This window comes from Sarcophilus harrisii, chromosome 5, assembly GCF_902635505.1.
Source record: "Sarcophilus harrisii chromosome 5, mSarHar1.11, whole genome shotgun sequence".
NCBI classification, from domain to species: domain Eukaryota; kingdom Metazoa; phylum Chordata; class Mammalia; order Dasyuromorphia; family Dasyuridae; genus Sarcophilus; species Sarcophilus harrisii.
In genome coordinates this window covers 31,372,657-31,399,157 of record NC_045430.1, presented here as the reverse complement: position 1 = coordinate 31,399,157, position 26,501 = coordinate 31,372,657, and the positions used below count along the sequence as shown (strand labels likewise).

The window sequence follows — 26,501 nt, the reverse complement described above, 5'->3', positions numbered from 1 at the left end:
TTTCCCTGAGGCAGCTGCTTTGCTAAGTATTTTTCAATTGTGGATGGATATTCTTATTGGGAAAAGCTGTTATTAGACTTGACAACCAGGCAGGGTGAAGCACATCTGTAATCCCAGTTAACAGGGAGGCTGAGACTGACAGATCTCTTGAATTTATAGCACCATTGCCTCAGGAGAAGTGAATAAGCTGAGGTCAGAAACTGAGCAAAGTTCACATGCCAATCTGTAGTAAAATCTAACTCTACCTACTGCATATATTCTTCCTGCTCCCGGTTGATTTTGTCTATCATATTAGTTTTGTATTTCTTTAGGTGACAGTAGTGGCCATTTATTTTGGAAATTATTTACAATTTAGGGATAAGAATAATAATGCATATTATATTAAAAAGCCTAAGAATGGTAAAATTATGATTGTTTTAGCACATTATCAAACAATCATATTACTCTCTCATTTTTGTAGAACACCTCTTCACCTGGCTTGTGCTAATGGACATCCAGATGTTGTATCTCTCTTAGTAGAGAAAAATTGCAATCTAAATTTGTTGGACAATGACAGTCGAACGCCTTTAATGAAGGTATGCAGTAGTTAACCATGCTGTTCAATGAAATGCATTTTGATTTGTTTCTTTGATTAAGAAAAGTAAAAGTTAGCAACTAAGTTAGTAAGCTTTACTAACTTATTTTAAATATCCCTAATGATAGGGGAATACACTAAATGTTATATTGCTTTGTTATTTCTTTGTGTGTATTATATCTACAGGCAATAGAGTGTGGGCAGAAGGAATGTGCAACAATCTTGCTTGAACATGGTGCAGACCCTAATCTTAGGGATGGCAACAACAACACTGCACTTCACCATATTGTCCTCTGGTCAGAGCAAATTCATGGCAAAAAAACTGATCAAGCACAACATTGATATTGAAGCAAAAAACCAGGTAGAAGCTAGCCTCTTGTATAATAAAGTAGATTATCAGCTAAAGAATCAGTGTACAATTCATATATTTTGTTATTCATTTATTCATGGAAACATTTCTTTAATAGAAATAACAAAATCATTCTGTTCTCAATGTTCATTAGCTTTCTGAATTTTCTAATGCAGAATGGAGGGGTGAGGAAGGTGATGAATGAACATGACACTGGAAGAGATTTCTTTCACATGAATTCACATTTATTCACATTCACATTCATTCCTAAAAAAAAATTCCCTCTACCAATTTAGACCAGTGCTTGCTCTGTTTTTTATTCTTAAGAGCATGGATTCTTTAGCTGGTATCCATTAATTTTAAAAGGACTCATAATATTTCAATATAATTGGTTTTGTTTGTTTTCTACATATTTTAGGCATTTAAAAACATTATTCTGGAAAGGGGTCCATGACACAAAAAAGTTAAGAAACCCTGTATTAGAGTCCTTGAGTACTGCAGGGTCACCAATCAGTATGTGTGTGTCAGCAGTAGTCCCTGAATTTATGTTTTACTGATTTTGAATCTAGATAGCTAGCTATTTCATCACATCTCTCTCTCCAGAATCTTCTTTGCATGATATAAGTCAGCTCTCCAGAATGCAATAGTTCTACCAGATATTGTCCACAATGCTCTTTTACATTTAAACCTTTACAATATGAATTTGGCATAAAAATGTCATAATGTTTTAGAAAAAAAACTTTTTAAAATTTGTTCCTTCTAGGTATAACTACACAGAGACAAAATTTTCACAGGAACAAATTCTTAAGTACATGTTTTTTTATCCTAATGACTACACATTTAAAATTATTTTGTCTCTAGAACTACTGAATGATTCCTGATTTTTTTTTGAGTTATGGTTTGAAAGAGAGAAAAACAAATAACATATTATTAATATTATTTAATAGGAATTTTAGGAAGGTTGGTAAGAGAGGGAAAATACTAGGCAAATGACTTTCTTCCAGATTTAAACCTCTTAAGGACAGATATTTTTAAATTATTTGTTGTGGTTTAACAATTTGTTGGGTAATTGGTTTGTTGTGGTTGCTTTGAGTGAGTTTATACACCCCAAAGGGATGGATAAAGATAACTAGTCAACTTTAAACCTAGCCAGATTATAGCTTTATTTTAGTAATGTTCTGTGGAAATAAGTTTGTCTGCATTTGGAGAATAATTGATTATGAAATGAAAGTAGCAAGAATGGAAGACACTCATGGCATAATATGAAATGGTCTCTACAAATTCTGAATTTCTGTCTTCTGAAATATTGTTACATATTAATAGCTAGAAGGAATCCCAGTGATCTCTAGTTTCATTGTATTATTTTACATGTAAAGAAACTTAGGACCCAGAGAGGTAAAATAATTTGCTTTATGATCACATAGGAATTAACTAATGAATACAGGATTTATGCTCTGGTCTTCTAACTCCAGTGATCCATTGTGTCATGTTTCCTTAACATGTCATTAGCAAATTCATTAGCAAGATGTTCACAAAATGTCATAAACTGAATTCACATATATAGAGAACGCTTGATTAATATAATACTATCTTTTTTATGACTTTGCAGGAAGGCCTTACACCACTTTTACTTGCAATTACAACAATGAACACTGAAATGGCAGATTTTCTCTTAAAGAATGGAGCAAATGTGAATGCCTTGGATAATTATAAAAGGTATAGTCATTAAAGCTTATTTTTTTAAAGCAACATTTCCAGAGGAAAAAAGATTAAATCATGGAACGCTTAGTGAACAACAGTAATTGAAATTGAATATCATTGCAAAGGGGTGAAAAATGTCAACAAATACCAGTTGTGAAAAGAAAAACTCATGATTCGGCAAGAGAAAACACTCCACTTGGGATTACTAATAGTTCTGTATTGGTTATGATTATTTGCGATTTCTTTATTGATTTTAAATTAAGATTATCCCATGAAATCTCATGAGTCAGTTGATTCTCTTTATGAAATAATCTTAATGTCACCCATGAGGATTGCAGCATGTATTTTCTGCTCCTTTTTGCTTGTTTCTCTTAAGAATAGGCACATTGACAAATGCAAATAAATAAAAGCATGATATATGAAATACTTTGATGGACCCTTGCTCTTATTATGAATACTCATGACACTGATTCTTATTTTCATTCTCCTATCCAATATCCTTTTATAGAGCTTTTGTCATTCTTCATAAAGAATCCAGGAAACACACTGAATTGTTCCCTTGGTTCTTTTAATACTTGAGGTTCTTTTAATATTTTAATATTTAATACTTTTATTTTCAATACAAGATCAGCCCACTTCATTTATCCATGCATGTTTTTGACATCACTTACTACATCCAAAATCATTATTGCCTGCACCTACTTATATTCACCACACATATGTCCATGGATCTTTAGGATTATGTACAATTTTGTTTCTTCTGAGATCATATGTTTGGGTTTGAGATTTTTACTGTGGCCAAATATCATTCCTGAAAGCATATTGGTGTTTATAAAATGAGTTTTTGTGGTGGTGTGTTCAATAGAAGTGTTGTGTAGCTTCTTAAATGAGTTCCAATTGGATCTCCTTTCCCCAACACTTTTGAGACTAGTGCATTGTTGTTGTTCAATGTCCATGGAGGGTTTGGTGTATGCATGTATGTCTACACATACATACACTTTTACAGAAATATAGATAAACCAATTAGATGGAGCTGCCCATTAAACTACACAAAATCTGAAAAATAGTTATTTTTGATCAACTTTTTCAGTGTGGAATCTTTGACCAATCTCTTTTTACTGAATGTGGGCCTTTTTCATGTTCCTCCAAGGTTTGATGCAGAAGCATTTGGAAATCATTTCTACCATATACAATCTATTCTAGTTGGACACTGTGTAGAGCATCCTACAGATACTGGCAAACATCTTATATGAGCATATACCTCAATTATTTACATCTAGCTTAATACTAATATTATTGAAAAAAGTACACCTTTGGATGGAATGTGTTGTTGGATTTTGTATGATTTTAACATTTGTTTAAAAGAAAACATTTTGATATTACCAAAAACAAAAAAAAATATTCAACAACAACTACCACCCACATCCAAACACAAAACTGACATTATTCTAACAGACAAAAATGATTGGTTACTATTGTTGGAATAATTTCAGAATTAGTTGATTATGGTCATTCAGATCATGGCTGGCCAGAGTTAAAGCAAAAAATTAATGCAAATGAGGAGAGAGCCTAAAAATGAAAGAGACAGTGATTATAACAGTTATAATCTTTTGTGATTGAATAAGTCATCACGTCTCCAAAATGGGAAATTCAATCAAATACTAAACTTTGTATTAATTTAATATTAAATACTTTGTCCCAAAGAGAAAGCCAAAAACTGTATCAGTAGGCAAACATCTCTGTTAAAAAGAGAAATATTATGGCTAAGATTAACTGAAGGTTAGCATACAACATAATTTGTGAAAAAAATCTGAAGATAAAAGATGAAGACTAGCATTACATCACAACAAAAATAAAAAACTATTAAGGAGAAAACAATCCTGTACATTGATTTACATAAAAAATAGATCATCTTACGAGCATTTGTCTATGAAACTGAGTGACATTGAATAAATATGAAATTGAATAGAACAATCACTATTTTTATTTTCATTTAACCAGTAGTAGCAAGACATGTGAATTTATGCAGCTCAGTATCTCATGTTCTCTGTGAGGCAAGGGAGGTTCAAAATTTCAGGAAAAGTGGCTAGATCAGAACTAGATAGCTTACAGAAAAAAAATCCATGACAAAGAAAGCACCAAAAAAGTACAAATGATACTTCAGAATAATTTTAAAGTATTTGAAAGAAAGGAAGATTCCAAAAGAATGAGAAAGACAGTGAAATAAAATGTACAAATATTTAAGTTTTAATAGATCTGATTTTTATTGAGCTGAAATTTCAAAAGATGTTTATAATGTATTTTTGAGACTTATTCTGACTATATTAACTTTATTTTTAATAGCATTTTATGTTTTACCAATTGCATGTCAAGAAAATTTTAGCATTCACTTTTACAAGATTGAGTTTCAAATTTTTCTCCTTCCTTGCAAGATGATTTAGGTTATTATTAATGTTCTATTATCATGGAAAACTTATTTTCACATTAGTCACATTAGTTTTCAAAGAAATAGATCAAAAGGAAAAAAAAAACTTTACAAAGAATGAAGTAAGTGCAAAAAGTATGCTCCAGTCTCCAGAGTCCATCTGTTCTTTATCTGGATGTGAATAGCGTTTTCCTTCCTGAGTTTGTTCTATTTGTTTTGGATTTGTTTGTTCTATTTGTGTTGCTGAGAAGAGCTACTTTGTCCACATAGTGTTTTTTTTTTATTATAGCTTTTTATTGACAGAACATATGAATGGCTAAATTTTTAACACTTACCCTTGCAAAAACTTCTGTTCCAACTTTTCCCCTCCTTCCCTCCACCCCCTCCCCTAGATGGCAGGTAGTCCCATACATGTTAAATATGTTGAAGTATATATTAAATACAATAGTTGTATACATATTTATACAGTTGTCTTGCTATACAAGAAAATTCAGATTTAGAAAGAAGAAAAAAATAACCTGGGAAGAAAAACAAAAATGCAAGCAAACAATGCCAGAAAGAATGCAAATGTTATGTTGTGGTCCACCCTCATTTCCCAGTGTTTTCACTGGGTATAGTTGTTTCTATTCATTAATGATCAATTGGAACTGATTTGGATCCTCTCATTGTTGAAGAGAGCCACATCCATCAGAATTGATCCTCATATAGTTTAGTTGTTGAAGTGTATAATAAATCTGGTTCTGCTCATTTCACTTAGCATCAGTTCATGTAAATCTCTCCAAGCCCCTCTATATTCATCCTACTGGTCATTTCTTACAGAACAATAATGTTCCATAACATTCATATATCACAATTTACTCAACCATTCTCCAATTGATGGGCATTCATTCAATTTCCAGTTTTTAGTCAGTACAAAAAGGACTGCCACAAATATTTTTGCACTATATATATACATACACACACACACACACACACACACACATATATATATATATATATATATATATATATATAATCTTTAATATCTCTTTGAGATATAAGTCCAGTACTAACACTGCTGGATCAAAGGGTATGCACATTTTGATAACTTTTTGAGCATAGTTCCAAATTGCTCTCCAGAATGATTAAATGCATTCACAATTCCACCAATAATACATCAGTGTCCCAGTTTCCCTATATCCCTCTCAACATTTGTCATTATCTTTTCCTGTCATCTTAGCCAATGTGGGAGGTGTGTTGTGGTATCTCAGAATTGTCTTAATTTGCATTTCTCTAATTAATAATGATTTGGAACACCTTTTCATATGGGTAGAAATAGTTTCAATTTCATCATCTGAAAATTGTCTATTCATATCCTTTGACCATTTATCAATAGGAGAATGGCTTGATTTCTTATGAATTGACTAATTTATTTTAGAAATGACTATATATTTTAGAAATGAGGCCTTTATCATAACCTTTAGCTGTAAAGATGTTTTCCCAGTTTATTGCTTCCCTTCTAATCTTGTCTGCATTAGTTTTTTTTTTGTACAAAAGCTTTTTAACTTGATATAATCAACATTTTCTATTTTGTGATCAAAATGATCTCTAGTTCTTCTTTGGTCACAAATTCCTATCTCCTTTGCAGGTTTGAGAGGTAAACTATCCTATGTTCTTCTAATTAATTATAAGCTTATTCTTTATACCTAGAGTATGAACCCATTTTGACCTTATCTTTGATGTACAGTGTTAAGTGTGTGTCAATGCCTCGTTTATGCCATACTAATTTCTAATTTTCTCATCAGTTTTTGTCAAATAGTGCATTCTTATCCCAAAAGTTGTGGTGTCTGGGTTTGTCAAACACTAGATTGCTATAAGTAATGAGTATTTTGTTCTGTGAAGCTAACCTATTTCATTGATCAACTAGTCTATGTCTTAGCCAATACCAAATGATTTTGGTGACTGCTATTTTATAATATAGTTTTACATCAGGCACAGCTAGGCCACCTTCATTTGATTTTTTTTTCATTAGTTCCCTTAAAAGTCATGACCTTTTGTTCTTCCAGATAGATTTTGTTATTTTTTCTAGGTCATTAAAATAGTTTCTTGGGAGTCTGATTGGTATAGATTACTTTAAGTAGTACAGTCATCTTTATTATGCTCAAATCCAAGAGCACTTAATATTTTTCAAATTGTTTAGATCTGACTTTGTGTGGAAAGTGTTTTGTAGTTTTGCTCATATAGTTCCTGACTTTCCCTTGGCAGATAGATTACCAAATATTTTATATTATCAGGAGTTGTTTTAAATGGAATTTCTCTGAATCTCTTGTTGTTGGATTTTGCTAGTGATGTATAAGAATGCTGATGATTTATGTGGATTTATTTTGTATCCTGCAGCTTTGCTAAAGTTGTGGATTATTTCTAATAGCTTTTTAGTAGAATCTCTGGGGTTCTCTAAGTATATCATCATATTGTCTGCAAAGAGTGATTTGGTTTCCTCATTACCTACTCTAATTCCTAAATCTTTTTTTCATCTCTTATTGCTGAAGCTAGCATTTCTAACACAATATGGAATAATAATAATGATAGTGGGCAACTTTGTTTCACTCCTGATTTTATTGGGAATGGTTTCAGTTTATCACCATTACATATGATGCTTACTGATGGTTTTAAATAGATACTACTGACTATTTTAAGGAAAAGTCAATTTATTCTTATATTCTCTAGTGTTTTTAATAGGAATGAGTGTTGGATTATATTAAATGCTTTTTCTGCATCTATTGGGATGATCATATATTTTTTGCTAATCTGGTTATTGATATAGTCAATTATATTAATAATTTTCCTAATATTCAACCAGCCCTGCATTCCTGGTATAAATCCTACTTAGTCATGGTGTATTATTCTGGAGATGATTTTCTGTAATTTCTGTAATTTTTTTTCCTAATATTTTAAGATTTTTGTATCAATGTTCATTAGGGAGATTGGTCTACAATTTTCCTTTTCTGTTTTCATCCTACCTGGTTTAGGTATCAGTATCATGTCTGTGTCATAAAAGAAATTTGGTAGGACTCCTTCATTCCCTGTGTTTTCAAATATTTACATAGCATTGGAGTTAATTTTTCTTTAAATGTTTGGTAGAATTCACATGCAAATCCATCTGGTCCTGAGGATTTTTTCTTAGGGAGTTGATTAATAGCATGTTCTATTTCTTTTTCTAAAATGTTCTTATTTAACCAATTTACTTTTTTCTCTGAATCTGGGCAATGCAACATAAAGGGATATGTTACACTCAACCTGTGCCCTCTGCCTATATATGCTCCTCTAACTGCCATAATAATGACAAAGTTCTAATGAGTTACAAGTATCATCCTCCCATGTAGTAATGTAAATAGATAAACCTTATTTATTAAGGCCCTTATGATATCACTTTCCTGATCACCTCCTTATGCTTCTCCAGAGTCCTATATTTGAAAATCAGATTTTCCATTCAGCTCTGGTTGTTACATCACAAATATTTTAAAATCCTCTATTTTATTTTAAGACTACCTTTTCCTGTGAAGGATTATACTCAGTTTTGCTGAGTAAGTGATAGTTGGTTGTAATCACCTCTCTATTGTTTTCCATAATATCATATTCCAAGTCCTCTGGCCTTTAATAAAGAAGCTGCTAAATCTTGCATTATCCTAACTGTGACATCACTATAATTAAATTGTTTCTTCCTGTATGCTGACAGTATTTTCTCCTTGACAAAAAATGGGAGTTCAGAATCTGACTATAATATTTTGTAATGGGCTGAAGCTCAAGTTGATGCACTGAGGTCCCAAGCAAGCACGTGAGGCTAGATAGCAATTGGACTATACTCTATTAATGTATGCTTGGAGAAAGAATGGCCTCACCTACTCTTTGTGCAAGTTTTGATGTGTTGTATAGGAAATGACATAAGGATGATTTGGGTGGGTGGAGAGAGAGAGGAAGAGAGGCTGGCTGCTGGCTGGGTTCATGTCACAGCTGCACACATTCCTATGGCCATCCCTCTTCATTAAGGATTTTCCCTTAACCTGCATTCCTGACTCCAGCTGGTTTTAAAATATGTGGTCATCACAATATTTCTGTGAGTTTTCATTTGGGGAATCTCTTTCAGGAAGTTATTAGCCAATTCTTATTATTTTGGTTTTATACTCTGGTTCAAACAGAACAGTTTTCCTTGATAACCTCTTGAAAGATGGTGTCCAGGTTGTATTTTTTGATCATGATTTTCATGTACTGTAATATTTAAATTATCTTTCCTGGACCTAATTTTCCAGATCAGTGTTCTTCCAAAGAGAGAATTCACATTTTTCCTTTTTTTCCTTTTGTTTTGTTTTATTGTATCTGGATTTCTCATGAAGTCATTAGCTTCCATATTCTCACTTCCAATTTTTAAGGAATTATTTTTTTGGATAAGATTTTGTGCCTTTTTTTCAATTGGTCATCATTCCTTTTTAAGCATTCTTCTCCTTGTTAGCTTTTTGTATTTCTTATGCTCATAAGCTTTTTGTATTTTATATTTTCCTTTGCATTTCCTTTTGTACCACTTTTTTCTTTTCCCTAATTTTCTTCTCTTTCTCTTAATCAATTTTAAAAATCCCTTTAAAAATCCCCCAATTTCAATTTTTCTTGGAGGCTTTGGATGTAGAGGTTTTGATTGTTATCTTCTTCTGAGTATGTGTTTTGATCCTCCTTGTCACCATTTTATCTTTTATGGTCAGAAACTCTTTTGCTGTCTGATCGTTTTCCTAGCTTATTACTTGGCTTTAAACTCTTTAGAATAGGACTCTTTTTCCAGGGTAAAGGGTGCACTGCCCCAAGGTTCACTACTTGTGTGGTTGTGTTTAAGTTATCACAGTTCATTTGCTAATCCACTGACTTTAAAACCAGAACAGAGAGGCCCAAACTGCTGTATTTTGTCTAAGAACTTCCCACTGGATTCCCTGTGGATGGCGCCTCTCTGACCTGGGGCTCCCTGCAGGCATCTGTGCTGGGCTACACATACACACACACACTCATCCCCCTGTCTATTGAGACATTTTATGAGAGAATTCATTTCATTCACATTCACAATTAAGGTTACTAACTCTTTTGTTTTTCTGCCATAAGCAGGAAATCAATGTAACTCCTCCATATTCACCTCCATAGAAACATAAAATAGTTTCCAAAACAAATCTGGGCACTGTACAATTATCAAAAAGACAGGAGAAATAATCTTTGAGCCCAAGAAATTTGGAAAATTAGGAAGAAATGTTTCAGGTAAGAGGGGATTCCAATCCCAAGTCAGGAAGCAAACCAGCAGAGCAGCAAGCCCCAACTCAGCAGCCACAGGAAGAAACTGATAACCAATATGGTGGAGTAGACAAATACCGACACTTGGAACACCCAAATATCTCAGTATAATCAGGGAAAAAGGGAGTCTGTAGCTCTGAGAATTGTCACATGCTTCAGTGTAGCCCCTGGCAAACAAGGAGACCCGAAAGTTTCAGGTGTGTAAGGAAACAAGGCAGCTTCCAGTGAACCTTAATTAACTGCCTTTATGATCTTTCTCCAAATCAACTGGTGCTATCAAAAAATTACCTTTTCCAGCTTTGTTTGATCTTCCTTGATATTTGTAATGCTTCACTTGAACAATCAAAGTACTCCTCTCCATCACTGTGTGTTCGTGTTGCACATAAGTATTAAGATTAAAGAATATGAGCATTTTATTGTAGCATTTCAGAAAATATGACTAGTTTAATTTTTTGCAAATGAATTGCTTCTTTGTTATTCTAGAACGGCCCTTATGATTGCTGTCAGTGTGGAATCAATAGACTTGGTCACTCTTCTTCTTCAAAATAATGCTGATTACACTCTCCAAGATATAGATGGATGGACAGCTGAGACATATGCTGAGCAGCATGGTTATCCTCTGTAAGTGCTGATATAATTCTAATTGTTTTTTGTAGTTTTGCATCTAAAATAATTTTCTTCCATAAAATTGAGAATGAATGGGGCTTTCATAGTTGCATAATATAATAACTGTCCAGCTCTGAGAACTGCCACATGCTTCAGAATAGCCCCAGACAAACAGGCAATCTGTAGAGGATAGATGGATAGCCCTCTTTACCTGTTTCATCCTTAATAATGCTAAGAAGAAATTGAGCAAATGGGAAACTTAGGTTATTGAAGTTCACTATGACATAAGCAAAAGAGATATGACATAGACTCACATACTCTGAGATTAGAATTTTCAGAAGTAATAATTATAATGGCTAATATTTTAATAGTTTTTAAAGGTTTTCCAACCTTTTATTTGACCTTCACAGAAGTTATATAATTTAATAATAATCACATTTATACTGGCAGTGGTTTATGTTGTTTGTTTCTATTTTAATGTGCTGACATCTCTCGATTGTAAGAGACCTAAAGTTCTAGTTTTAAGGAAAATCACCTTATGTCTTAGATGTCTTCAAATGAGTGCTAATGAAAATGAATCATAAATGTTAACATTAGAATTCACAGAGAGGCAGTTTGCTGGGGTAATGATGCTCAACTTGGAGTGTTGGGGAAAGATCATGCCCCTCATGTTATGTGTTACCTTGGACAATTGTAATCTTTTGGGTTTTAGGTTAATGTTAATGTCCTAAATAAGCCTTTTGAGTTCTAAGCCTATAATTCTATAATACTGTGACCCTGAAGACAAGTGTATTATTACATCTAGATTGAATGATTAGTTTTGCTTTACAGACTACAATAAAAACAAAAAAAATCTAAGATTTGAGATACACAAAAGTTACTTGTTACATATACTTTTTATCTTGATTGATGTAGACCTATTTTGTTTTATTTTCTATTTTAGACATATTTATAACAAACAAATTGAAGAACAATGGGAATGTCATAATTCCTGTCCACCCCAAATTGGCTATGCAGAGAAGCCTTCTTGTAGTGGATTTGCTTTGGGTGTATCATCCCTGGACAAAAAAGGTAAAACTGACCAATTCAAATGAATAATTTAAAAAATAATGAGCAACAATCTTGAAATTCATATCTTCTCTATTTTTTCTATTTCCATTTTATATTTTAAAGCAATAGGGTTTAATCTTTGGTTAATGATTTAGTTACCTTTGTAGGTCTACCATCTTGAAACTGGAAAAAGTGTTTTTGTTGTTATTGTCTGCTTTACTGAAAAAAAAAACTGCAATATTGATATCCTGATTTTTAAATTATTTTTAATATGTTTAACCAAATCATATGAAAGCTCTTTAACATTTATAATATTAAATATTATATTTGAAAATATGATTTTTATTCTTAAATGTGGGGTAAACAATTCATATTACTTATGAATGAATATAGATATATTGATTGAGAAAACAAACAGCAAAAGAGCAGAGTCATTTTTTACAAAATTCATAAAGCTTTCCCTTAATACAAACTAATAAAAATGAAAAATTAAAAAGAATTAATAATAAGACCAGGGAACAGAGGAGCAGGATTAAAAGGCAGTTCAGATGATCCTACATTTTCTGCAGATAATGTCATACATGCCCACCTCCAACTTGACCCTTAGAAAACTTTGCAACTTTCTGATTCAGGTAGTTAAATTGTAGAAGCTTGTTGAACTTTTAATACTTTAGTCTACTAGCTTGGGCCATTTGAAAACTTACTGATCTAGGCTTATTATAATAAATTTACCTTACATTTATAAAATTATTTTTTTCAAATCAATTTATCCATTACTACAGGAGAAATGCAGTATGGATATTCTGGTGATTCCTAATTGAATAGTGATGAAAGCAGGAAAATTAGATGACTTCTTACAGGAAAGCAAAGAGTAATCAAGCACTTTTAATTACTAGACATACACTATCAGAAGGAGAGGAGTTATGTAAACCCTTCCTTATGGAAGAAATGAGAAATCACAAAGGCAGAAAAAGCAATATTTAATTTTAAGTGTGTCTTACTACTGCCTAAAATGTCCTTTTCCAACAAAATATTTTAAATCCTTTTGCTAGTGAAGTGAAAATTGATCCCCACTTTTTCTTATTTTATTTGTAAAATAGTAGACCTCTAGTAACATATATAAAATTGTTGTGGCAAGCATTTAAGGGGGAACAGTGAAGTTCTATTCATCAAAAATCTAGAAATAGATTTTATCATATTAATTATATTTAAAAATCTCAAATAGCTTTTTAAATTCCTAATCCAATTTTAATAAAAATTATTATATTAATAATCTCATTGACAATGGGATGTCTGTGATGAATTCAATAAAGAAAATGTTATAATTTGTAACAGATTTAATTATAAGTACAATTTAAGAGTATGGCTTATTAGTGATAGAACCTTTCCATAGATATGTTCAAGGAAGGTATCAGAAAATAGATACTGATTCTATGAATATACATTAATCAACAATATTTCCTGTACAAGGCAAATTTTTAGTTTATGCCTAAAAGTATTAATATTAGAATTTTAAGTGGTTAAATGAATTAGGGGTAAAATATGTTAATTTATTGTAATATTCCTTGGAGTTTACATTTTGGGGCCTCTTTCAGGTGATCAGTGGATTCTTTCAGTGGTGTTTTACCTAGGACATTAGGGAAATTTCCCTTGATAATTCCTTTTTTATAATTAAAATTATTTTTAAAATATATTTTGCTTTATGAATCATGTTGAGAGAGAAAAATCAGAGCCAAAATGAAAAACCATGGGAGAGGAAAAAAAAAACAGAAAAAAGAAGTGAATATACCATGTATTGATTTACATTTAATCTCCATAGTTCTATTTCTGGCAGTAGATGCCATTTTCTTTTAAAGTCTATTGGGATTGTTTTGGATCAGTTAACCACTGAGAAGAACCAAGTCTTTCATATTTAATCACTGAACATTCTTACTCTTACTCTGGTTCTGCTTGTTTTGCTCAGCATCAGTTCATGTAAATCTTTCCAGCCTTTCTAAAATTAGCTTAATAATCATTTTTATACAACAATACCTTTATATAACCACAGCTTGTTCAACCATTCCCAAATTGATGGGCATCTACTTATTTTTCAATTCTTTGAAACTACAAGAAATGCTGCTACAAAAATATTTCTACATGTAGGTCCTTTTCCCTCTTTTATGATTTCCTTGGGATACAAACTCAATAATGGTACTGCTGGGTCACAGGGTATATGCAGTTTGATTGCCCTTTGGGCACAATTCCAGATTGCTCTACAGAATGGATGCATTATTTCAAAACTCTACCAACAATGCATTCGTGTCCCAGTTTTCCCACATACTCTCCAATATTTATCATTATCTTGTCCTGTCATCTTAGCCAATCTGAGAGATGTGAGGTGCCTCAGAGTTTTTAATTTGGATATCTCTAATCAAAAGTGATTAAGAGCGGTTTTTCACATGACTATAAATGGTTTTAATTTTGTCATCTGATAATTCTGTTCTTAACCTTTGACTATTTTCAAATGGGAAATAATGTCTATTCTTACAAATTTGATACCATTCTTTATGTATTTCAGAAAAGAGAACTTTGTCAGAAACACTGGCTGTAAAGATTTTCTTCCCCAGCTTTGTACTTTCCTTTTAACCTTGGTCTTATTGGTTTTGTTTTTTGCAAAAATTTTTTAATATTATGTAATTGTGTCTATTTTGCCTTTCAGAATGTTTTCTAATTCTTCTTTGGTCATAAATTCCTTCCTTTCCCAAAGATCTGATAGGAAAATTATCCCACTGCTCTACTAATTTATTTATGCTATCATATTTATACCCAAATTATGTACCCGTTTTGACTTTATTTTGTTATGCAGTATAGAATCCTGGTATATGCTGAGTTTGTGACATTATTTTCCAGATTCCCTAGTAATTTCTATCAAATACTGAGTTCTTATTCCAAAAGCTAGACTTTGGGGGTTTATCAAATACTAGATTTAGACCTTGATTTTTATCATGTGTTTCTAATCTATTCCACTGATCCACTACTCTAGCCAACATAAAATGTTTTTGATGACTGCTGCTTTATATTATAGTTTTAGTTTTTGTATTGCTAAGCCACCATTTCTTGTATTTTTTCCATTAATTTCTGTGATTTTCTTGACAAATCAACTCCAATTCTAAATTCTCATTCAATTGAGGAATCCTGATCTGATCAGCTCAGGCTGTCCCAGTACCACACCAGGATACCCAATCCCTCAACTAAGGTCTTTGCAGATGTCCCATGCACTTTGCTAGGACCCTGTCCACTGAGAAAAACTCCATTAAAATAAAAATCTGCCACTATAGAAGTCAGTCCCTTGTAAACTGATTTCTATCCAACAATAAACTTTTATTTTGCAACTAATAATTTGGAAATGAGTGAATTCTTTCACTCTGAACCTGTGGATAATTTAAAGGGGATATTTAATAACTCTCTTATTTCCACTAACCTCTTGACTACAAGGAATTGAGAGCATTCAAACTGCATCACTATCACACCTCCTTCTTTTCTTGTGTTTTTATAATGCATCTTATCTACTATCTTTATTTCATCACTCCTTCACCTCTTCTTTTAGTTTTTTCTTGTTTTTTTTTTTTTTTTTTTGCCCTTCCTTCTAATTTCCCTCTCCTTTTTTGTCCTTTTTCTCCTCCTATTTCTTTATAAGGTTATTAAATTTTTTTAATCCAATTGAATGATTTAAATTATTCCCCCTTCTGAGCCAAAACTGATGAGACTGATATTCACATAACGTGCATTCCCCCTCTTTTTTCCCTGGATTTTAATAGGTCTTTTGCACTTCTTAATGTGATTGAATTTTTAATTTTCCCATTATACTTCCTTGTTCCTCTTTTTTTCCCAGTACATTTTTTTCCAGCCATTACTGTTTTTTTCTTTGATATCATCAAAGTTCATTCAAAACCATAGCCTTCTTTCATATGATGCCTCTCCTCTGCCCCAATGACAGATAAGAGATCTCAAGAGTTACAGGTATCTTTTTTCCCCTCTAGGCATGTAAACAATTTAGCCTTTAAATATTAGACATTTTTCTCCTGTTTAGTTTTCTATGCCTCTCTTGAGGCCTGTGTTTGTAGATTAAATTTTCTGTTCAGTTCTGGTTTTTTTTAATAGAATGATCGAAAGACTTTTACTTTACTGAAGATCCATTGCCTTTCATGAAAGATGGCCTTCAGGTTGGCCATTACTTTTAAATTGTCTCTTCCACATATATTTCTAGGTTGGTCATTTTTTTCCAATGAGATATGTCACATTTTCTTCCATTTTTTCATTCTTTGTAGTTTGTTTCATTGATTCTTGCTGTATCAATCAGTCATTATCTTCTATTTTACCCATTCTAGTTTTTAATTTGTGATTTTCTTCACATAGCATTTTTTTATTTGAGTAATTTTACTTTTGAAAATGTTTTCTTCTGGGGATTTTTTTTTTTCATTTGGCCAATTGTATTTTTAAGGAGTTGTTTTCTTCAGTTTCTTTGGGCTTGAGGCCATTTCATATCACTCTTTGAAATTTCCTCTGTGGATATTTGGTCCTTGTCTGAGTTGTTGTTTTGATCTTCCCTGAAACCGAAGTAGTTTTTTTATGTTCTTGGCTTCCCCTTGATGATTTCTTGAAAAATTGTTGTCTAAACTCTTTCTATCATCATGGTTTCCAGGTAGCCCAATAATTTTTAGATTTTCTCCTGGATCTATTTTTCATGTGAGCTGTTTTTCCAATGAAGTATTCTTCTATTTTTCTTATATTTTTTCCAGTTTTTTGCTTTGCTATGATTAATTCTTGATATCTCATAGAATCATTCATTTCCATTTATTCAATTCTAATTTTTAGTGTTTTCTTAAGTTAGCTTTCTTATCTCCTTTTGTATTTGGCCAATTGAAATTACAATTGAGTTGTTTTGTTTGTTTTTCCCCCATTTCACAAATTCTCTTTTTCAAAGAGTTGTTTTTATTTACCATTTCAATAAAACTTTTTTAAGTAGTAGTTTTCTTCAGACAAATTCTGTTTTTCCTTTTCTAAAGCTCTCATTTCCTATCTCCATTTTCCCTAATAACTCTCTTTTAAGATCCTTTTTGATTCTTCCAATAGAATCTTTTGAATTGGAGACTAACTTTTATCATCTTTTGAGGTTTCACCTGGAGGCGTTTTGCCTCTAGTGTCTTCAGGGTTTGAGATCTGTTCTTCCCTATCTCCATAAATCCCATCTATGGTCAGAATTCTTTTTGCTTTTAATTTTTAAAGGTTGAGGTCTGCTCTTCTATAGCTAACAGTAACCTCACACTTCCCTGGGGCCAGCACTCCTGGATTCCTTCCAGGACTGTGCACATGTGGCCAAACCCCACTTGTTATGTTGGGTTTCAGGGTCTCACTATTTGCCTTCTTTAATTGCATTGAAGGTCTCACAAGTAGCCTCCTGATTCACTGGTTTCTCAATCAGGTCAGAGTAGTTAATACTGCAGTATTTTGGCTAAGAGACTCCCAGTAGATTTACCTAGTGTGCAGAGGCCACTCAGACCTGGGTCCCTGTACTGTGCCTGTGCTGGGTCGCCTCCATGCCACCCTAACATTTTGATAGTTCTTCCTAAATATCTTATATAGGATATCTGTTATATACTATATTTTTGTGGGTTCCATCCCTTCAAACCAGTTCAGAGGCTTGATCTGGTACTAACCTAAGGGAAACCAGTAAGAACTCAAAGAGGTATCTGACATATTGGCTCTGCCTCCTTTAATCTTTTTTAGAAACTGCTATAGTAATATATCTAAATAGGGAGAAGCATTAGTTACTTTATTCTGTATGAATTTAGCTGACTTGTTTCAGACCTTCCACTCTGTGGGATAGAATCTAAGAATACCATATTATGCTGCAAAATATGGCATGACATTTTTAGCTTATTTATGTTTAAATGGGGAGAAAGAATATAAGAGTCATGTTGGTTACTCACATAATCTTTACTAGATAACCTAATATCTATTTGGCTCTATATACAAGTACATTTTATGTGTTTTATATATAAAATACATCAGGGAGTAGAGGGAACTCTAAATTCTCAGTCTGAGTGGACACAAAGAGTACTCTTACAGGTCCTAACCAGCTGGAAAACCTAGATAAAAAGTTATCATTTACAGCTAGAAGTCATTGGTTTAAAACCCACTTCTGATACAACTAGCTGGTTGACTCTACCCAGTTTGCTTAGCCTCAATTTACTAATATCACTTAAAATATAACTTGCAGAGAAATTACCTATCAATGAAAGAAATTTTTATCACTGTTTCCATATAAATGAAATCTCATATCTAGTTGAACATAACTAGTTCAAAAGCTATCTGGCAGCATCATGGTGGATGGTTTGGAGAAAGTAAATTTTGGAGAATGGTTTATGAATTAAATAATAAAATAATATACCCAGTGAAATGGGCAAATAATCATGTCTTAGTTCTTTCTCTTAGACTCATATGATGGATGAGAGAAAACAAAAAGGAAGTGCTTATTTCATTTCCTAACTGAATATTTATATTAAATTTTGCAGTCAAAAGTCAGAAGAAATAATAGTTCTTCATTGTACGTCATAAGTTTTGTTTTTATTTTTAGTTTCCCTTCCCAGGAAGGCTTGAAAAGAAAAAAAAAATACATTGGTTTGCTGTTCATTAACACATTTCTTTTAGGGATTGTAGAGGTCTACATTGTTTTAGACCTCTTGTCCATGGAGAAGAGGTAGAAATATGTTAATCATATTAAACAGGACGTCTATGGATTTCCCTTATTTATAGAATGGAACAAATTAAGCCATGCCATGTCATGTTGCATTTGGCAGTACTACATCTCCAAATAGTCTGAACTGTGGTGAAAAAGGTCATCTTTTTCAATGTGGTCTTTTTGCAGTCTACTTCCATTAAAAAAAAGTCTGGATTAATCATATTATGACAGCTTTTTCCTTCTATTTTTGGTATCTGCTAGAGATATTGTGCTCTTGTCAGTGTGAAGCAGTGAATGTAATCAAATCACTGAGAGATATCTTAATACTTTAAGACCACCTCTTTATACCCATTTCATTCTACTTAGAGACATTCATCTACAGCACAATTCTATTTAAAGCATATGCTTCACACTGACAACAAATTGTAAAAGTGCTTTGAAATTAAGCTTTTCATATTACACATTATAGAAATGTTTTCAAATTATGATTTTTACATTCTATTTATATAGTAAGTTTTAATTGTATTTTGATTTTTTTCTACAATAGCAAAAGAAAGTTATGCAGAAGATTATATAAACAGGTGAGCTTTGTAACAGGTTTACATTTCTTTTAATTTATCCTCTTGGTCCAAACTTCAATGAGTTTTTCAATCTAGGGCAAAGCAGACTCTCATGCCTCCAAAAGTCATATCTTTAATTCACCAGTTTCCACTAGTACATTAATCCATATTTGTATTTCAAAAAATTAGCTTTACTAAACAACTAATTGGTATGTGTGTATGTACACATTATATATATATATATATATATATATGTGCATCATTATGTGTGTATATATGTTTCTATGCATATAAAATATGTAATATACAAATATACACAAATATAAACATACATGTATACATATCCAAAGACACATACACACATTTATGCACACTGTGTATGTGTGTGTGCGTGTGTGTGTGTGTGTACACTTATTTATCCATAGCATTGGCAGCTATTTGTGTTGAGTGTTTACTGTGAATGCTAAAAGATTAAGTGACTTGTTTGGATTCATAAAATTTGTATTTGACAAAGGACAAACTTGAATCCATTATATTTTTACCTCCTTTCTACATCCTATCAACAATGCCCTACTGTAATTGTTATAACTAATAGTTATAGAACTGGTTTATTCTTCATTCATCCAATAACTATTAGTTATGGCCATACCACATAACAGTCACTTGAGATGAATTTCCTAACAAGCGTTTTAAGGTACATCTACAGTGCAAATATGTATCATCTTATACTTGTGGAGATTCATCTAAATGCTCAGAAATAAAGTTATCAACATGGGGTGGGGGTTAGTCACTGGGACCAGTATCCTAAATTAAGGCAAGAGATGGTATTGGAGATTTCTCTGCAAGGAGAGAAGCAATGGAAGAGAAGGGGAAGTGTCTGCTGAGTAGTCTCTGCTTGGAACTCTTGTGGACAACTATGGTAGAAAGCTACTTTTTACTTTGAAACTTTGGCAGGAATATTCTTGTTTCCAATTAGAGAGATATACACAAGCTGACATTGTATCTTGAGAAGTAGCAGTAAATCTTTTTAAGAAATACATTTCTCTGGAGCTCCTACAAAGGCAAACAGATATGGCAAAGGATTAGTTGTGAAGGTCATTAACAAAAATGACTAAAGATACAAAAATATCTCAATTCTAGTGAACTCCTTTTCTCACAGCACAGGATGTTGTTTTGAAGTGATCTACAGATTCTGTGCTCTTTGTTGCAATCAGTGATGAGTTAGTCTTACTACAGAAGAAGGTAAAAAGTCTGGGCATCAAAGGATTTCTACTTTTTAGATGATCAAATAGAATGCAGCATTCCTGGAAATGATTAATTTTAAAAAAGAAAAGAAAAAAGAGAACCTACAAGAGGCAAAGTGGGAAGTGATTGTGTCAGAAGGTTAGTGGGAAGAATCCCGTGATATCAAGAAGCTCAACATTTAGAACAGTTCTTCCTACTTTTGTCCCCAAGAATGAAGAAGTATCAGATAAATAAATCACCCAGTTATCAAGAGGGAGAGCCATTCCTAATGTGATAAATTCACCTGAGATCTTATCACAGCCCCGATTTGAAACAGATTTGGGGACAAATCATGTATGATTAAGCAAGATGTTTCAAGTGACATGGCTTTTTAAACTCAGAGGGAAGACGGGGTGGGAATTAAGGACTTGATCTAGGGAGTAAAGTGACAATTAAGAGGGACTTAAGGAGAGGACAGGGAATGGTCTAGGTAAGAGTAAACTCTTAATACATTGTGTTTATGTGAGAAGTTGCAGGATGCCTAATGAGATGATTGAGTCAGTCTCAGATATACTAACAAGACAGTCCTGGGAAATTGATCTCCCTTTGTAGGGGATTATGGTTGATGGAGACATTGCAGCATTTGCATTATTCTTTTTTTTTTTTTGTACTAGACGTTAAGTCATGGATCAATAGCCATTATCTTCTTCTCATATTAGGATATTCCAGTTTATTCCCAGCAAGTATTTATCAAACTAGATGTTCTTGATCCCAAAAGCTTTTGGGATCTTTAGGTACTTGATCAAAGACTAGGTATGCTATATTTGTGTAAGACTGTTTTATCTAGTCAACCTAATCTATTCCACATGATCAACTAATCTGTTCCAGTTAGCCAATTACTCAAATAGTTTTGGTATACTTCTTGCTCTATAATATAATTTTAGATCTGGTACAGCTAAGCCGCCATCAATTTGATTTTCTTTCATTAATATCCTTGAAATTCTTGCACCTATTTTATAAATATCTCATCTAATTGACTGTTGTTATTTGTCTGGTCATTAAGAATAGGTTATTGGGAGTCAGAATTGGTATCAGCTAAATTAAATAGATTAGCTTTGTCAGTAATATTGTCAAATCTTTCCATTATATTTAGCTTCAGCTCTAATCCACAGATGCATTTAGATATTTTTCAATTTGGATTGAGAATTCAAGACTGTAATTTATCTGAGAAGATGGTCTGTAATTATTGCTCATAGAAGTTCTAAGATTTTCCCTTGGCAGATCTAGATTCCTAGAATATTTTATATTATCAGTAGTTACTTTAAATGAATTTCTCTTTGCTAACTCTGACTGCTTGGATTTTAGTGTAGTGTATTAATATCAATGAATGCTGATGACTTATGTGGGTTTGTATTTTATGCAACAAACTTTGCTAAAGTTGTGGATTATTTTCTAATAATCTTTTTATGAGTATCTCTGGGTTCTTCTAAGTATACCATCATGTCATCGGCAAAGAGTGATACATTTGAGCTTCCTGCATTGCCTATTCTTATTCCTTAATCTCTTTCTCAGCTCTTATTGCTATAGCTAGCGTTTCTAATACAATACTTAAATAGTAACGTGTTTATGAGTAGGGCAACCTTGTTTTCTCAGATCTTTTGGGAATGGTTTTGCAGGTTTGTCGTCATTACATATGATTGCTTTAGCTGATGTGTTTTAAATAGATGCTGCTGATTATTTTGAGGAAAGTCCATTTATTCCTATACTTCATGTAGATGTTTTAATATGGAATGAGATGTTGGATTTTATCAAATGCTTTTCTGCATCTACTTGAGATGATTCATATGGTTTTTGTTAATTTGGTTATTGACATGGCCATTAGTATTGATAGTTTTCCTAATGTATTGAACCAGCCCTGCATTCTTGGTATAAATCCTACTTGATCTATAGTGTATTATCTTGGAGATTGATTATTCTGTAGTCTTTTGCTAATATTCTTTGTTCAAGATTTTGCATCAATATCTCATTAGGAGATTTGGTCTATAGATTTTCTTTCTCTGTTTTCAGCCTACCTGGTTTTAGGTATCAGTACCATGTCTGTGTCAAATAGAGATTGGAATTTGAGTAGGACTCCTTCATTCCTATTTTATCAAATAATTTATATTAAGCATTGGGACCATATTGTTCTTTAATATGTTTGGTAAAATTTTCATCATGCTAAATCTCATCTGGTCCTGAGGATTTTTTCTTAGGGAGTTGTTTAATTGCCTGTTCTATTTCTTTTTCTGAAATGGGACTAGTTCTTAAAATTTACTTTCTCCTCTGTTAGTTCTGAGGAAGTCTATATTTTTGGAGGTAGTCATCCATTTCATCTTAGGTTATCAAATTTATTGGCATAAAGTTGGCATAAATAATTCCTTATTATTTCTCTAATTTCCTCTTCCTTGTTGTGGAAAGTTCTCCTTTTTCAATTTTTGTTTGAAGACTATCTAATTTCATTTTTCCTCCCTCCTTTTTCTAATCAGATTTACCATAAGGCTTATCTATTTTATTTGGCTTTTCATTAGAACCAACTCTTAGTTTATTAATTAGTTCTAATAGATTTTTTACTTTCAAATAGTTTTTAATTTCTCCTTTTAATTTTTAAATTTCAATTTAGTATTTGTATTGGGGTTTTAATTTGTGTCTTTTTTTAGTTTATTATTGTAGTTGCAAGCTAATTTTATCTAATTCTTTTCTGATTCTCTAGTTTTATTCAAGTAAGCCTCTAAGGATATAAATTCCCTCTTATTTACCAGCTTTTTTGGCTGCATCCACAAATTTTGAGTATGATTGTCTCATCATTGTCATTATCTTGAGTGAAATGTATTAATTGTATCTATAATTTGCTCTTCACCTTCAATCATTCTTTAAGATGGATTGTTTAGTTTCAATTACTTTTGGTCTTTTCCCCTAATTTTTTGTTAATGTAGTTTTTATTGCATCATGATCTGAAGAAAGCATTTACTATTTCTGCTTTCTTGCATTTAATTCTGAGGTCTTTATGTCCTAATTATGGTCAAGTTTTTGATCATATTGGTTCCATGAACTGCTAGAAGAAAGTATATTCCTTTATCTCCATTCAATTTCTCAAAGATCCAACTATACCTAATTTTTCTGAATATTCTGTTTACTTCTTTAATTTCTTTCGTTATTTGTTTGTGGTTTGATTTGTCTAATTCTGAGGTGCAAGGTTTGAGGAGTCTCCTGACTATTACAAGTTATTTGCTTGTCTATTTCTTCTTGCAACTCTCTTAACTTCTCCTTTAGGAAGCTAGTGCCATACCACTTGGTTGCTATATTATGTTTAATTTACTTGTATTGCTATCGTTTTATACTACCTCTTTAGCAGGATGTGGTTTCCTTCCTATATCTCTTTTAATTAGATCAATTTTTACTATTTGCTTGATCTGTTAGATATAGGATGGCTACACTCTTTTTGACTTCATCCTGAAGCATAATAGATTTTCTTCCAGCCTTTTTACGCTTTCTTCATATGTATCCTCCATGCTTTAAATGTGTTTCTTGTAAACAACATATTGTAGCAGGTTCTGAACTTTCTGATCCAGTCTGCTATCTGCACTCCCTCTTTATGGGGAGTTCATCCCATTCACATTTACTGAGTTGAATTACTAAATCTGTATTTCCTGCCATCCCTAATAACCCTCAGATTGTGCTTTACTTATTCTTGCCTCCCCAACCCTCTTTCCCCTTTTTAAACTTATTACCCCTCTTGTATCACGATACTTATCCTCTTTATAATCCCTCCCTCTTCCCCTTTGAGTCTTTCCCCTATCATTCCCATTAATTACTCTTTTTCTCTTTCCATTTTCCTCTCCCCCGTTTTTTAATGAGGCGTTGTTAGAGAATTTTCTCTAAAACAAATGTTCATTTGATTTTCCTATTTGAGCTCAACTCTGATGATGAGTAATTGATTCACTTACAATGTTCCTCCCCTCTCTAGAATTCCCTCAGATATGATAGTTTCCTTGCCTCTTTGTGGGATGTGAGTTTCCCTCTTTTTATCCCTCCTTCCGCAGCCTTATTCTGCCATCATCCTTTTCCATATCTACTTCCCTTTTTTATGTTATATCAGTACTTATCAAATTTTACATGTATTTTTTTTTGTATATCCACAACAGAAATACAATTCTCAGAGTTATTTTTACCTTTTTCTGCATCTCTTGAGTTCTATTCTTGGAGATCAAATTTGTTTGTTTAATTCTGGTTTTCTTCAAAAACAAATGGAATTCATTTGTTTCATTAAATGTCCATCTTCTTCCCTGGAGATAAATGCTCCACTTAGCTGGGTGTTTATTCTTGGCTGCATCCCAAGTTTCTTGTTGCCTTTGAGATATCATATTCAGGCCTTCTTTCCTTTTAATAGTTTGAGGCAGCCAGATCCTGGGTGACTTTCTCTTATTGTTTGGCACCTCGGTATTTTAAATGGTTTTTTTTTGGCTGCTTGTAAAATTTTTTCCTTTTATCTGATAGTTCTGAAATTTTGCCATCAATATGTCCTTGTGTTTTTAATTTTAGGGTTTCTTTCAGAAGATGTTCGATGAATTCTTTCAATGCCTATTTTACCTTCTGATTCTGATTACATTCTGGGCAGTTCTCTTTGATGATTTCTTGTAAAATAGTATCTAGAGCTCTTTTTTTTCATCATAGTTTTCGGAAGTCAATAATCCTCAGATTATCTCTCTAGATCTATTTTCCAAGTCTTGTCATTTTAGTCAAAGTAGATAATTCATGGTTTTTCCAGTTTGTCATTTTTTGGTTTTGTTGACTGATTCTTGCTGTCTCAATGCATCATTGAGTTTCAATTTGTTCAAGTTCTAATTTTGGTAAAATTATTTTCTTCATTAGCTTTTTACTTCTTTCTGTATATGTCAATTGAGTTTTTTGAATGTATTGTTTTGGTCTGTGGAATTTTTCCATTTCACTAATTTTTTTTTTTAGTGAATTATTTTCTTTTTCAATTCACGATCCTAGCTTTCTTAGAAGTTGTTCTTTGTCTTTTCCAATTCTCGGATTCCTACTTTCTAGTGAATTCTTTATTTTTCAATTCACAATTCTTACTTTCCTGTGATTTTTTATTTTTTCCAATTCACTCAATTTGCACTTCCTGGGAATTTTTTAACTTTTCAATTCGTATTTTCAGGAAGTTGTTGCTCTCTTTGTAAGGCTTCTCTTTTCCTTTCCCATTTATCTTTAACTCTTTTTGGAAACTTTTATGGTCTTTCTATTTGAGACTTTGTGAGGAATCTATGATTTATTAGATGATTAGCTCACTGACATTGTTCTTGGAAGTAGCATATCTTTTTATAGAATACATTTGTTGAGTCCTTATATGGCATAGATTGAAAGACTTTTAAGGTCATTACCAATAGTAAGGTTACAAAATATCTCATTCTAGTGAACTTTACTTTCCGACATCGATGTTTGGAAGTGTTCTGGATTTTGCTCTTTTCCAATCAGTGGATTGAGTAGCGACTTCAGAAAAGGTAAAAGTCTAGGGCTGATGGATTTCTACTTTTCTAGTGTCAAGATAAATGCAGTTCTGAAATGATTAATTTTCAAAAGAAGATAAAGAGACTCTACGAATAGGCAAAGTGGAAGTGCATTGTGCAGAGGTTAGTGGAACGAATCCCGTGATATCAAGGCTCAACATTAGAACCAGTTCTTCGACATTTTGTCCCTAAGATGAAAGTACAGATAAATAAATCTCCCAGTTCAAGGAGAGCCATTCTGAAGTGAAAATCACTGGTCTTATCACGCCGATTTAATCAGATTTAAGGAAAACCTACTGGTTAGGGAGTTGCAGTGCATTGCAGCTTTTTAAACTCAGAGGTTAGACTGGTCGTCGGAATTAATTGATCTCGGAGTAAGTGACATCTAGAGGCACTTAAGGAGTTTATGGCAGGAATGGTTATCTGAGAGGTGAGTTG

The 26,501-nt window shown here is 32.5% G+C and overlaps 1 protein-coding gene across 1 annotated transcript in view; it reads left to right on the top strand.

Moving 5' to 3' along the window:
- The first annotated feature begins 468 nt into the window (after positions 1-468).
- The window catches only part of LOC116419496 (POTE ankyrin domain family member B2-like), a 36,156-nt gene continuing 10,123 nt past the window's right edge, over positions 469-26,501 (top strand). Inside the window, exons 1-6 of the mRNA XM_031940141.1 lie at positions 469-575; positions 761-935; positions 2,533-2,639; positions 10,834-10,971; positions 11,900-12,027; positions 19,275-19,308. Of these exons, the coding sequence (XP_031796001.1) occupies positions 807-935; positions 2,533-2,639; positions 10,834-10,971; positions 11,900-12,027; positions 19,275-19,308 (536 nt within the window). The 5' untranslated portion in view covers positions 469-575; positions 761-806. The remainder of the gene's footprint in view (positions 576-760; positions 936-2,532; positions 2,640-10,833; positions 10,972-11,899; positions 12,028-19,274; positions 19,309-26,501) is intronic.